Consider the following 15,691-nt stretch of genomic DNA (forward strand, 5'->3'; position numbering starts at 1 on the left):
AGATGGGGAGGTAGGGGTTTTAGAGTAACTGCTAACATGCTGTAGGACTGAACTCTAAACCAGACTATTAAAATATTGAGAGAGCAAGATACAGCTGAACCAAATCTGCTTGTACCATGCAATGTAATTGCTAGAAGATCATATGTCAAGGACAATCTGTGTAGACTTCACGTCAGGTCATTCTAAAATTCTTATCTGCAGAGTACACCAATCAATCATCCAACCAATCAATTAATAAATCAACCAATCAATCTTCTACCACCATATACTGTAGCGGTATTTCAAACATCTAAAAATTAGATCAGTTTTTCTATGATTGATATCTATAACAACTATGATTTTTTAGCACAAAATGTGTTGCTTCATCAGTGTTCATTTAAATGATGCAGTCATTCACAAAAAAGCACATTTTGCTTTAAGGTGTGCCTTTAGCCCTAATAAAGGTAAAGGTGAGTAAATTGGTGAACTATCCCTTTAAGGTTTAAAAGCAGTTGTAAAGAATGTTTTATGGAGCATGTAAAATTTTAATAGTTGTGAAATACCATTTTCATCAGAGATGCCTACCATTGTGTCACTGGAGTGATAAACTGCTTATTTGAATTCCAATTTCAAAAACAGCATTTATACATAGAGCATACAGACAAGTGCGCTAAAACAGTTTAAAGGTGCCTTTGAATAAGGCATATATGCTGGTTCTCATCCAAGTGACAAAATTGAATAAATAGCTACCTCAGCAAATAACACGCTAAACCCCCAGCTCCCTCTATTAATGCCTGGCATACTGCCTACCAACCTTTTTAAACCTAACAGCTAGTTATTAAATCTGGCCTGTTTCTATGCCATATTTCTCTAGCTTGCCACCATATTAAATTTACAGCAGATTGTACAAAACACAATAAAACCTTTGCAGCAGTTAAAACAGTCACTTGTTCTACAGCTCATATCTTAAACATGAGGAAATAGCTATGCTTTTGGCATGTTAATAATGGTACCATTTCTGACTTATTCTAATGACTAGGGTTAATAATGTGAAAGTGTGTTTGTATTTTATAGATTATGCACGTCTGTGATAAAATTACCATATGATAATCTTTTAATACTCTTTGTTAGATGTCTGCTTGTCTATTTGTTGTGGTAGGCCTCCATTTTATGAGTATAAAATCCGGATTATGTAAAAACTTTTATGAAAGGATTTAAAAGGAAAAAAAATGGCATGATTTCAAATGCATGTACCTTACTAGAAATATAATAAGAATCAAAATTCATTCTTACACTACATTTATTTGTGTATGTATTTATTTGCATATGAAAGTACATTTACGCACTCTAAAGCATGTTTGTGTTATCTGTCACAGGTGGAGATTCGGTGGTGGGGTCTGTGGCATTGAGGATAGTCATGGGCAGTTGGTGGTTGTTCACATTGATTGTGTGTTCCTCTTACACTGCTAACCTGGCTGCATTCCTAACTGTGTCCCGCATGGACAACACTATAAGGTAAATTATTATTTCACAAATAGTCGTCCACTTGATATACCATATGGTACCATTAGTTGATCTATGTCTATTAAAATCTTCTCTATCTCGGTGTTTGTCCTCATAATTGGTGCATCCATATGTTCAGGAAGCTTCGAACATAGGTTGGCCACATGGCAGGCAATATGCAGAAAATTGATGCAGTATTGAACAGTTAAACATAGGCTTTGTGTGGAAATAGAAGGCAAGCAGGCAACTCAGTGTACTGGGATTTCTCAAAAAATAGGGAAACATATAAAGGTTTTTCAATTTTCAAGCCTATCCAAACGTAGTAAGTGGGCATAAATGAAAGAAAAATTCTTGTTAATCATAGACATTTATAGTTGCAGTACTATATTATGGCTGAAGCAGAGAATAGGATTTCATGATGGCTAGGTAAGGTTAACCTAGGTTTGTATAATTGTATAAAATGTATGCTGAATTTGAATGCCAGTAAACACCATTCATTTTCAGAAATAGAAAACAACTGAACTTTTTTTTTTTTTTTTTTTAAATTGAACACACTTTAAGGTAAAGACCTAACCCCACATAAATATAAATATAATTACTTACAATAAAAAACATTCTTCAATTTTAACTGTAATAGTTACAATGTGGCCCAAATTTATACCTGTTGAACATTCTGAATTATGATCTGTAGCAAGATAATACAAAATTAATGTTTGATGCCATTTTAGAACAAGTCAATCAATCAATCACTTTTATTTATATATCCCTTTTAACAATACAGATTGCGTCAAAGCACTGAACAGTATTAAGTAGGAGAACAGAGTGATAGTAATGTATAATAACAAGATTAAACACTTAATTTTGTAATAAATTTTGTAATATCAGATTGTGTAAAGACTTAGAAACAGAATAAGAAAGAAATATTAACATAGATGCCATTCTATTAATGAAGTGACAAGTACATTGTGTGTTATGGGGAGTGTTCCGGCTGATATAATTAATGCAGCCTAACAATCCTTTAATAGATCTTAATAATAGAGGCCTATTAGTGTGTTATGTGTAAGTTAGGTAAAAGAGATGGGTCTTTAATCTAGATGTAAACTGACAGAGTGTGTCTGCTTCCCGAACAGTGTTAGGGAGATTGTTCCAGGGTGCTAAATAGGAAAAGAATCTGCTGCCTCATTTTGAAATTCTAGGTATTATCAAACGGACAGAGTTTTGAGAATGCAGCAAACATGGAGGACTATAATGTGTCAAGTATTGAGTAGCTAAGCCATTCAAGGCTTTATAAGATTAACAAGATTTTAAAGTATATCCAATGTTTAATAGGGAACCAGTGCAGTGTTGACAGAACCAGGATAATATGGTCATACTTCCTGGTTCTAGTAAGGACTCTAGCTGTTGCGTTATGGACCAGTTTTTTATTGACTGTTTTTTTTTTTTTTTTTTTTTTTAAGGCTTAACAACAGCAAACTTAAAGGTTTTGGGGATATATCTTAATGACAATAATGAAATAATAACAGTCAAAAGAGAATATATGACTTCTGAAAGCAGCTCTTTTAATATTTTAGATGGAATAGGGTCTAACATACATGTTGGTTTATATGATTTAACAAGTTTGCACAATTCTTCCTCTCTTATAATAGAAAATGAGTGGAATGTTTCCTCAAGTACTGTAGCTGACAGCTGCATGGTTACAATTGTATCTCTGATAGTATCAATCTTGGAAAAAAGTAGTTCATGAAGTCATTACTGAGTGATCTTGGGAAATGTCAGCACCTGTTGATGCTTTATTTTTCATTAATTTAATCACTGAATTGAATAAATACCAGGAGTTGTGTTTGTTTTCTTCTAAAAGAGACAAAAAATATTTAAACCTAGCAGTTTTTAATCCATTTCTGTACGTTGGGGTATTTTTCAGTCAGGCTATACAAAATATGAAATACTAGTTTTGTTTTTCTCCAGCTCTCTTTAGGGTGTGAGTGTGCTCATTATGCTATAGAGCCAGATTGTTTTCTTTCATCTGTCTTAAGCGTAAAGGAGCAACTGTATCTAAAGTGCTAGAAAAGAAAGAGTACATAGTATCTGTTACATCATCAAGTTTTTCTGCAGTATTTGATGTGCTAAGGAATTGAGATAAATCAGGAAGATTACTTACAAAGCATTCTTTTATGGTGGAAGTAATGGTTCTACTATACTTGTAATGAGATGAAGAGTTTGCGGTTTTAGATATATGGAGTTTGCACAATACTAGATAATGATCTGAAATAGCTATATATTCTATATATATAAATAAAATGAGTAGGTCCTGACATGTTGTCTAACCCCAGCAGAGTTCAGAATGTCTAAAAATGCTGATCCTATTGCATCTTTTTCATTATCAACACGGATATAAAAAAAAAAAAACAACAACAACAACTAAGACTTTTTCTGCAGCCAGTACTACCCCAGTAAGAAAAACAGCAAATTCTTGAATAAAATCTGTGTGGTGCCCTAGTGGCCTGTATACAGTAACTAGTACAAACATCACAGGGGATTTATCACTAGCACGTGTTTCTCTAGGTAATGTTATATGGGCAGGGTGGAAAATTTGTTGCTCTTAATTTGGTTTGGATGTTTTCTGTATTTTCTAGTTCGGGAACAAACACGGTCTCCATAGTGTGATATCTAGGTGAAAGAGTCTCTATGTGCTGAGAATTAACTGCCTTCTATGACATGAGGCGGCTAGCAGATTTAGCTAATCTGTCTGCTTCCTGACCTGGGCCCTAGTTCGTCAAGCTATAAGACTATGTGACATATTTCTAGAGAGAAGAGCGGCACCAAACCAGGAGGGATGAAGACCATCTCTTTTCAACAGGTCAGGTCTGCCCCAAAAACTGGTCCAATTGTCTATGAAACCTATGTTATTCTGTGGGCACCACTTAGACATCCAGCCATTGAGAGACAGCAGTCTACTATGTGTCTCATCACACCGGTAAGCAGGGAGAGGATAAGAGCATATTACAGTGTCTGACATCGTACTCACTTTCAGTGATCTCTGACTGGCAAAGTTGAACATCATTAGCTCCTAAATTTACGTTTAGCATTAGCCAGCACTTAAATTTACCAAGATGTCAGGTTCTCTGGTTCCCAGTAAACATTGGACTAGGTTGGCTGGTTACTCTATTTTCTAGAGCACTTTCATCAGTTTTCTCAGTGGGTGCATCAGGGGAGAACCTGTTTGATGTTCTGATCCGAAAGGAAGAGGCACCACTAGTGCAACTAACAGTCACCCAGTTGTACAGCTACACAGGCTCTTATGCCACAACCAAGCAATGTTCAAGATTTACTGAACCAGTACCATCCAAAGAAGTATTTACAGCCCTCACATTCTTATTGTCCTCAATTAATGTTTGGATTTGTGTCTCTAATTTTAAAACCTATTTCCTTGCATTTATCACACGTGTGTCCCTGGTTGCCGATGGAGAAAGATAAACTATACATGTGTCAAGTGGTGGTGATAATGCATGAAGCCATTTACTCACTCACTTTACTTACCTACTGTGAGTGAAGAATGATTTACTTACCATTTGATGGAATAAAAGAAACACAAAAATGGAATAAATGATGGAATAATTAATGGAATACAAAAAACACAATAGGCTCGAAAAGCAACATGAGTGGAAATGCGATTGATAAGCTGACTGACTAAAGAATTCATTTATATTAGTTCATTTTAAACAACAGCCGAAGAGCAGACTGAAGCAATCAAACTACAGCAGGAGTGAATGAATGAATGTACTCACAGTAACAATCTATCAAAGCGCCTGAGTACAACATTGAGTATGATGAACAAGCAAGAATGATAAACTTTCTTGTGGAAGCAGTACTGGCCTGATCGTTCAGATAGTTTTGTTGTTTTAAGGGGACCTTGTATGTAGCCTTAAGAGTCCTGCACTAAATTAGTCTTTTACATATTTTATAGTTTATTGTGACAATTGTGTATATATCTGTTATAAACTGCAGGGCTACACCAACTTATCTGTGTGTGGTGATTCAGGGATTGTTTCCTGTAGCCTTTGAATTGAGTCTCATTTGCAGCATGGGTTCATTGAGTTCAAACAGTTGGCATTTTCATAATATTTAAATAGATATATAATACATATGGTTGTGAGTGACAAATTAATATTTGTTAAAAAATATTTGTTGGATTTATTCCCCAACTACCCTCACTCAGAACTCCACAAATCACATAAATTACATAAGTTGGCTTAAAAATTCTGTTCTCGCTGTCCTTCGTCTTCTGTTTTGTATTTCCATAATGTGACATCTGCTCAGGTATGATGACAAGTATTTAACGAGCCTGTGTGTCTCTGATGTTCGACTTCATTTGATTATGCTGATGTTGAGCAAACTATGTCACATCATTGTGTGTACAGATCTTTGCTCTCAGGCAAACAAATCAGCATGTTCATTTGTGCGCAAGTTTTGTTGAAAGCCAAATGTTACATAATCATTTTCAGTCTGATCTTATTGTTTATTTTAAGTACAACCCAAATAACAAAAATGTTGGGACAACTAAAAGACTTTCAAATCACATGATCATAGAGTATTGGTTTTCAAACCTGTCCTGGAGGCACCCCTGCCTTGCATATTTTGTACTTCTCTCTTATCAGACACACAGGTTCGAAAACCACTGACATAAAGAACGTAACAAGTATTTAAACTAAAGCTCTATCATGCAAAAAGGAAGCCATGTGGTCCATGTGTTCTATGGTCAGACAAGTCTTAATTTTACATTCTTTTTGGAAATCATGTGTCCTCAGGGCTAAAGAGGAGGGAGACCTTTCAGCGTGTTATTAGCATTCAGTTCAAAAGACAGCATCTCTGATGGTATAAGGGGTGCATAAGTGCATAGATTATGTACAGCTTGCATGTTTTGGAAGGCATTATGAATGCTGAAAGACATATATAAAAGTTTTAGAGCCACGTATGATTCCCTCCACATGATGTCTATTTCCGGGAATGTTTTGTGTATTTCAGCAGGACAATGCAAAACATGCAGCTATTACAACAGCATGGTTTCATACTAAAAAAGTCCAGATCTTTCACCTATAAAGAGCATTTTCATAATTAAAGTGCACCCTTTAAGGGAACACAAATTTTTTTAATGACATGTTTTATAACAGGGGTATTACAATTTTAAGGTGATTTGTTCAAAAAGCTTACAAATCATAAAACTTTTTTAATCTAAAATTGCCTGTAAGAGGTAGGGTTGATGTACAACAATAGTACATATAGTTTGTACAGTATAAAAACTAATTATGCCTATAAAGAGTGCCCATAAACCACAAATACCAAAATATTGTGTGTGTGTGTATGTAATCAGACTTTGTGCTAATTCATTATTATTGTTTTATTATTAAAGCAATAGGCCACTCAGTTCACTTGTCATCACGCATATACTGTATTGCTGAATGTGTTCTATTTTTTCAGTAATCACACATTCTTTTCTGTAGTTATATAAAATTCTATTTTAATGTTGATAAAATTAGTGTACTGCTTTCCAATTGGTTGACGGCAGTGTGAGTGCTGAGTGAGCACATTCTGATTGAACACATGAACTGCAGAGGCAGAAAGTGTTTTGAGCGTGATTTTACCTGTGCCCTCTCTTTCAAATAGCATTAGGAAGGCTATGTTTTTTCTCTCTGTCTCTCACTGAAACAGCCGAATGAACAAATTCAATTCAGTGAATAAAATGTCCCAGTGCTACTTGTTGAAGATGACAAGGGGAGAGCCATCAATACACTTGCTTGCCTTGTGCACAAGCTGAATGCACTCTGCATGTCTGCAAGTTCACATTGCCCAATAGTGTCACTAGGAAAGACATTGTAGGGGAAGAAAAAAAGTACAAAAATAAATGTTACAAAATATGACAGTAAAAAAAAAAAAAAAAAAGATAAATCACAAATCTTTTTTAAAATGACTGTCCAACAGTGACACCAACAGTAAAATTTACAACAGGAAGCCTCCCCTGAGCCTATTGAGTTTTAACAAGCAAACTCTGTCCTGCAGGGTCACTGTCCTATAGGGTTTTCTTGCAAACCTGATAAAACCCAGCGCCTCTATATACAATGCCTTGCAAAAGTATTAAGACCTCTTTGTTTATTTCACTTTTTGTTATGTGGCAGCCTTGTGTTAAACTGCTTTCATTTGTTCCCACATCAATCTACTCTCTATGCTCCACAAAACAGAACTTTCACAACTTAAAAAATTATAATAAAAAAAAAAATAAGTGCATATAAGTATAATAAGTACATTACATAAGTATTTAAACCCTTAAATCAGTACGTAGCTGAGCTTAGTGCTTAGTGGCATGCTTTGCACATCAGCATTATCTGCCATTCTTCTCCTCATCTTTTCATCTCTCAAGCTCTGTCAGCTTGGATGGGGGCAGATGCACATTTTCAGGTTTCTCTAGAAATATTTGATTGGGTTCCAGCCCAGGCCCTGGCTGGGCCACTCAAGGACATTCACAGAGTTCTGTATAAGCCACTTTTAGAGTCATTGTCCTGTTGGACAGCAAGTTCTCATAAAGGCTCTCAATATTTTGGTGCATTGAGCTTTTCTTCTCCTATGATATGTCTAAGGATGCTGCCAACACATTTTTGTTTGATTTAGTTTGATTTCCTTTAGACATGATGCTTGGAATTGAGTTCCATCAGACCTCATAGTCTCACTGTGCTTTAGGTGCTTTTTTGCAAATTCTGAATGTTTTTTATTTGTGGATTGATGTTTCCCACACCACCATGGAGCTTAAAATTGCCCTTATTATCATCAGCTTCTTGGTCACCACACTAACCCTTTTCCATTAATTACAAGAACCTTCAGTGCAGCAATTTTTCAGTGCAGCAACTTTCCCAGACCTGTGCTTTGATTCATTTCTGTTTCTGAGCTCTACAGGCAGTTATCTTGATCTCAGGGCTTGATTTTGCTCTGATATGCATTTCCAGCTGTTGGGCCTTTTTTATTTTTAATAAATTGCAAAGATGTCAAAACACTGTTTTTAATTTAAAGCAATTCAACATAAGGCAGCAACATAATGAAATGTTGGGGTAAATACTTTTGTAAGGCACTGTATATAATAAGAAAATATCAGAGTATATAAGCAAAAATTGCCCTTAATATATATACCTGGTTGTATACCAACTCCAAATGTTTTCCTGATAGACAGATGAGCAAACTGGCATTAAAGAGTGAAACATTTCCTTTCACTGGCTTATGTTTCATCGGCTGGGCCTGACAGCTCCATTAGCAGTACAGATTGCCCAACATCTCACATTACTTACAGAGTTGTCTTTGGACTTTAAAGTTAGCTCTTGCCAAGTTAGGTCCCTGTCCTGTTGATATATGCGGGCTGAATTCTGGATGAATCCTGTGGCACCATTAACATGATAAATTAATAAATTCTGACCTGAAGAAATTAAACAGAGCAGCTTTAGGCAGAGTTAGTCGAGCCAGTGATCTTGCTTGTTTAAAAACTTTTTTTTTTAAATAAAAGTGACAAACTAATTTTTTAAGTTTGGGCCTCCAACATGCCTTCCAAAAAACAGAACATTGTGTAATTCAAGACCATAGGTACATTAAAATGTCTACGCTTTATGGTCTTAATAATGTTTACAAATCACCAACCAAAACCAATCAATCTTCCCTTTCTTTATCACATAAAAATGTGGTTTTGCTAAGGCAAACTGATAGGTTGGTGGTGGTCGTGGTGGTTTTTGTTTTGTTAAATTGGCTAGCAAGTATAATATGTACTTTACCTGTTGAGCAATACGGTCCCACATATGGGATTTTTATTCCCATGCCTCTGGGAGTATGGTTCCACACATGGGATTTAAAATATTCAGTGATGTCACATAATTCAAACTGCACTTTAGCACGTTTGCTGGCACTGAGCCAGAGAGATGTGCACTATTCTTGTCATATTATCACAACTATGCAGTATTCTTATCCACATAAATGCATATTTTAAGTTTCAGACACCCATCTCATGTTGTAGATCACTATCAAGAACATTTCACAAGTTCACCCTTGCATATAATCTGATTAAGCAAACATTAAGCATGTTTTAAATTACAGTCACCTAAAAAAACTCACTCTGGTGGACCACTAGCATATTTTAAACTTACCACTGAAAGGGTTAAACATTTTGTATGCTGTAGCAATACTGTGTGCAAAGGTTTAACTGACTATTGCATTTTACTATAATTTAACTCCATGGGTAATTCTCATTTCTTTTCTTTTTTCTTGCTTAATTTCTTTGCATCTTACCTTTTCCATCCACATACTGTAAGTAAGAGAATGATAAAGCGAAAGAGTACAAGGACACAGGAATTTAAGAAAAACATCTGTAAATTGGAATATTTTTGATTGTTAAGCATTCCAAGTTTTGTCCTTTCTCTGAGGACACAGCCTCAAGACTTTGTGCTTGTGATTTTTTTCTAAAAGGCCATTACCTCAGCTACTTCCATTTCTGGTCTTTCTACTGCTGGGTACAAGGTGTCAGTGATGTGTGTTGAGGGAAATCAAAGGGATGTTGCAAGAGTAGCTTTGCAAATCTCTGCACATCTCTAATTCCTCCCCCACCATGTCTTTCACTAGAGTTACCAAATTAGTTTGATTTCTCATTCGGGGCTTGTGAGCACAATGAATCACAGACAGTGACAATCAATCGCAGCAGTGGTGACATTCGCAGCTGGAATAAATGGAAGCAGATGACTCAACTAGAGCAGAATCCCTAGGTGCTTTGTTTTAGTCTGAGGCTGAGTTCACTACAGCACTGTAAAAAACAAAGTTGTTTCAACTTGAAATACCTTGTTACCATGCTGCCTAACATTTTTTTTTTGTTGAGTCAACTAAAATATTTTAGTTGTCATTTACGTTGACCTTACTAAATTTTTAGGCAGCATGGTAACAACTTGAAACAACTTTTATTTTTTTACATTTTTTACAGTGAATGCTTACCTAGGTAGCTCAAGTGTACTCCCCCACCCTATCCTTAGCATTCTCAGTTGGATGATTGGTTCTTGGGGACCGAGGTTGACACTCACCCATGCTCCCCTGTAGTTTCTTTCTTCCCTGAAGTTCATGAGAAGCTGACAAAATTGTGGAAGGAACCTTATCTTCAGAACACAGCAGGAGCTCCAGCTTTTTCATTCTCACCACCCTCAAATGGGTATATGGATATAATAGCCAAGCACTCTCACACAAAGAGGAACTCTCATACTGGATTAGTGCTCTGTATGTTGTGACTCCCTATGGTGGTCCTATAGGTGTATCTTCCAGTGCTTGGTTCCTATTAAGGACACAACATTTCCTCGGGACAGAGTGCTGAGGAAAGCTTTGTGATCAGCTACATATTATCAAAGTTAACAGATTGTGTTTTGGTTAAGTGTGGTAACCCTCAGTTCCTGATGGAGATGTTGTGTCGCTTTTGCCACAAACATAAACTGCCACTGAGTTAGTCACTTTTTGGCTCCTCAGAACAAGCTAAGTGAACAAATTCCACATTGGTCTATTTATTCCCAGATATCTGGAATATGATCAGCTATACAAATTTTGTTTGTCAATTTCATTGGATGTCAGCGGTGTCTGAGTTCCTAAGTGCAACCCCTAGTGTTGACCCGCTTCTTCAAGTTACCTTATGTAACCAAGACTTTTTCCTAATTCTTGAAAATGAGCTCTCTTTTTTCTGTTGAATAAATTGTCCAACTGCAACTGTAAAATACACAGTACAAAATAGTATTTTGTATTTCAAGTACATATTTTTTTGAATACTTGCCTCTGGAATGCTGCTGATCCTCAAGGCTTGCTAGAAGGTCTCAGCAAGAACATATTTGAATCTCTACACATATAAAACAGGTACAAATAGAAAATATTTTGTGGAATTAAAAGTGGCTAAAATAAAAATTTGAGTGTGGTTAATGTGCCTTTCAAAAGCTGAGAAACGATTAACCTAATGCAAATGTCAGTCAAAAAATAGCACCCAATTGCTATCAGACACTGTGTAATAAAAACACACCTGAAGAGGTGCATGTTTTGACTTATATTAAGCATGTTTCTTTAGATGCAGCGGAGCACAGACTCATACTTTGCTTATATGAATATAATAGGTAAAAATTCAAGAACAAATTCATAAACTTTCCACTATTCATTTGTAAATGAAGTCTGCAGATGAACAGAAAGAAGTGTGCTAGTAGCCAAGATTGCATATGATATAACATCATTGCATATGATATAAGTGTTTGCTCAACACAGGCACACACATTTTTGGCTATGGTCTAGTGTCATTGAGTTATTCAGCCTGAGGGTGGTACTCTAATGCTTACTGACAGGCTTTATGTACATACACATAAAATGTATTTCGTAATTTCAGATGCAAGTACTTGCATTAAACATGTTGATTTGGAATGTTACAAGTTGTGAAAGAATTCAGGAGAGTAAAAGAAAGCCATATCTATTCTCAAATCAAACTTTAACTTAACTAATTCTGTGTACTACTTCACTTTTTAATTGATTGAAAAATGCTGTATAGAATCTAAGCAAATGAAGCAGTGCATGAAATCAGGCCAAACATTAGAATTCTTGTGAGACAGAGAACATCCCATGTACACTTTAAGTGTTTCTCTGCCTTTAATAGTCCACTATATATATTTATATTTATATTGCTCCTACTTATAGTAAGATTAGAATAAACTCCCACAATGACAATTAAACTTTTTTAACAGGATCTTTTTTAACTTTTTTTACCTGATCTTGTCTATCTATCCAACAGAACGTTTCAGGATCTTGCAAGACAGATGGACTATGCCTACGGCACTGTTAGAGACTCAGCAGTGTATGATTACTTCAGAGCCAAAGGTACAAACCCACTGGAGCAGGACAGCACATATGCAGAGCTGTGGAGGACAATCAGCAAAAACAATGGACAGGATTTCTCAGTTTCTAGCCCTTCTGAAGGCATACGCAAGGTATGATTGTTTCTCACCTATATTCTATATGATTTCAGAGATTTATGAAAACTTTTTGGGAGAAGCTTTCAGTCTTTAATCTCTTATTTGCATCAAAATTTAATTGCCTTTTGAACAGCAAAAATGTTTGGCAAGCCAGTTGCTATGATCAAATATTCAACATACAACAGTGATGGTGATGGCTAGAGGAAATACTAAATGAATTCTAGAATATCCTGAGCTCTGGACATTGAGTCATCAGAGAATTTACTGATCCAAAATCATTAAACAAACAAACTTTTTAGAAGACAGTTGACATGTATGTAGGTGTGTACATTTAAGCATCTTGCCTGCCTGAATATGATTGATGCATATGGTAAAGACGGGATGTGTAGAAAAGAAAAAAAATTATTTAACTTGCACACCTAAAAGTCTACTTTGTGTACTATACTAATACCAATGTACTAGTAGTAGGCTTTGTAAATGTACTATTTATTTGAGATTAAATCGGGTCTTTATAAAAGTATACTGCATATATACTGCATATGTACTTTGTGTTTATATTTTTCTTTTGAGTTCTTTGAATATGCATTTCTAATGACTAATGGACCCTAATCTAAAGTGTGACCAGATATAATAATTAAGTTGATAAAGGATTTAGAAAACAATTAGTAATAAGAAATCAAATACTTTTGGAGAGAATCATTTTTAAAGTAATTTAATTAATTTAATTAAAGATTCTAAAGTTTTAGAGTAACTTATTAGAGTAATCTGAAATCCTAACTGGAGCTATGTAAACTGCATGTTTGGTGGTTCAGCAAAGCCTGCATGTTTGCTGTCACAATCAGTAAAATGACTTGAATTACAAGCATTTACAAGCTAGTGCTGAAGAGGTATGAATAGAGGGCATTTACCTGGTGTTCTAAAATGGAATGTGAGTGTCAGTTGGAGTTCTAAGTCTATGGATTTGCACTTCACCAAATCATGCCTTTGTAGCTGGCTCGTCTGTGACATGACTTAATTATAGGAACTGCTAATGCCCAATTGCTCCTGTCTGGAGTTCAGATGCTTTCAGAGCTATTTATGTTCCAAAGGTGCAATTCATGCTCTTTAGTGCTGAGGCTAGTTTGCAAGCAATCTTTCCCCAACCGTTTAGAACAAACACTTCAGATATGATGTCTGGTGCAGGCCTTACATATTTATGTGAATCACACCCACAGGTTCAGACTGTAAGAGACCCTTTTTTATCATCCCATATTTCATGTGTCCATGAATTGTAGGGTTTATTGTTAATTGGGTTAATTGTAGTGAAATTTCACCCATTAAGGAGGCTGACCTCACTTTGGGCACAGGCAATGGTGTCTTCAGGACATAATGATGGACTAAGTCTGGTTCCCCTTCTGGAATTTGCGCTGCATCAAACACTTTGGAAATGTGTGACCAGGAAGCTATAAAAGCATGTGAGGTGAACACAGCAGCACCTTCTGTCATTCATTGAAGCGCTCTGTGTGTATGTCCCTTGTCTGTCACTGATAAGAAGGGAGACAGCAGCAAACAAAGGTTTAGAATGTGTGCTTCTCCCTGATCTTGTTACATCACAGGCAAGGATAAACACAATCTTTGTGTTGTTTGAGTATGGTTCTCGTACCTGATTTCTCTTCTCAATGGCTCTCCATGGGAGATCCCATGAGGAGACATCTCCTCTCACAGACAGTGGGCACCATCTTTCACCTCCGCCCAAAGCTATGGAAGCTGTAGGTGTGGCCCCAGCTGTCCGCATTGTGGGTACCTCACCATGCAGAGGCTTCACTCTCAGAGAGCTCTCTTCGATAAGGGAGCTCCTATTAGTGCACTTTGGAGTCTTGGGTTTTATAAGTGGATCTCGTGGAGCGAATGGAGACAGGCAAAGCCTTTTCTTCTTCCTTTGCCACTGGACACAGCACTGCCTCCCAGGGTTTGGAAGCATGCTCTGGCAGAGTGGTTTCTATCCCACAGGGAGTGCACTCGGACTTTAGGCTATCATCCTATGATAGATTACAACAGTACGAGGTTACAACAATATGAGGAGCTGGTAGAGGTGATAACCTGCTCTGTGGCCACATTAAATCTTGAGTGGTCCACCAAGAACTAGACTGAACCATCAAAATTCAAGTTGGATGAACGTTTACTGAGGTTTCAGCCACTCCTTCCATGTGGGGCTTACTGTTCTTCCCTGAGCGAAGCATAAAAGTATTGGGTTCTTCCTGTTCTTCTATCACTGGCTCCACTGCAAATCCAGGGCATCCTCATACTTTTATTTTAGCTCATTTGGAACAGATGTCGTTCTCGCCTACATAAAAGAGCTGGGGTTAAGACTAAAGAAAAGTGTACTTTCTGCTTTGCAGAGGACCACTTATCTCGGCGTGGTGTGGGATTTGACCACAATGCAGGCACAGTTGTCTCCTGTTCGATCAACACCCCAGTCGTTAGAGTCAAAGAAGATCACTCACTGTCAAGCAGATTTAGAAACTGCTGGGTATGAAGGCAGCTGTGTCCAACGTGATACCTTTTGGCCTGCTGTACATGAGACCCCTGTAGTGGTGGCTCAAGACCATGGGGAAATCTGCTTCACATGATCAAGGTCACGTGGTGATGCACTCAATTTCTTACAGCACTGAAGTCAAATACTTGGTGTTAAATAATAAAATAATTCACTGTGATCTTCTCACTCATTAAACTATGACAGGTCCTTTGCTGCAAAAATACCATCACTGCAAAACTCTAAAGTAATTAAAGTACAACACCATGTGCTTTTTAAAACCATTTTCATAGGTTTCACATTATATTTTTGGCTCAGAAAATATGTAAATAGCATATGCCAGTAGCAGCAGCTGTATCCCTTCTAGCCTAATCACAAATCAGACATAAGAGTAGAATAATTTCAGTGGACTTAAACTTAATATGGTGTGTTTCTGCAATTATAATAAAAATTCTTTGTGATGTTCATTCATTTAATTTTAGTCCTGAGACCTTGTTTAATATCAGTGGTACCTTGCTCTGTCTTCTCTGTCGGTGTGTTGTCTATTTTCTCTTTGCTTTGTGATGCATTTCACACTGTATGTGAATGTTTGTAGTGTGAGAGCAGCTTTGTTTTAGCGATCATGGCAACAGTAACTAAGCAGGGCGGGTATTTGAATCGTCAATTGCAGAGATTAGCTAAGTCTTAGGGTCATAAAGCT

At 36.6% G+C, this 15,691-nt stretch overlaps 1 protein-coding gene across 4 annotated transcripts in view; it reads left to right on the forward strand.

Annotated features, from left to right (window-relative positions):
• Positions 1 to 15,691, forward strand: part of LOC122355390 (glutamate receptor ionotropic, delta-1-like) — a 53,579-nt gene that overhangs the window by 27,068 nt on the left and 10,820 nt on the right. For all 4 annotated transcript variants that reach the window (XM_043253610.1, XM_043253612.1, XM_043253611.1 and 1 more), the window contains 2 exons: positions 1,356 to 1,494; positions 12,299 to 12,494. In XM_043253610.1, coding sequence (XP_043109545.1) covers positions 1,356 to 1,494; positions 12,299 to 12,494 — 335 coding nt within the window. The remainder of the gene's footprint in view (positions 1 to 1,355; positions 1,495 to 12,298; positions 12,495 to 15,691) is intronic.

The sequence above is a fragment of the Puntigrus tetrazona genome, chromosome 12 (genome assembly GCF_018831695.1).
Source record: "Puntigrus tetrazona isolate hp1 chromosome 12, ASM1883169v1, whole genome shotgun sequence".
Lineage (NCBI taxonomy): Eukaryota > Metazoa > Chordata > Actinopteri > Cypriniformes > Cyprinidae > Puntigrus > Puntigrus tetrazona.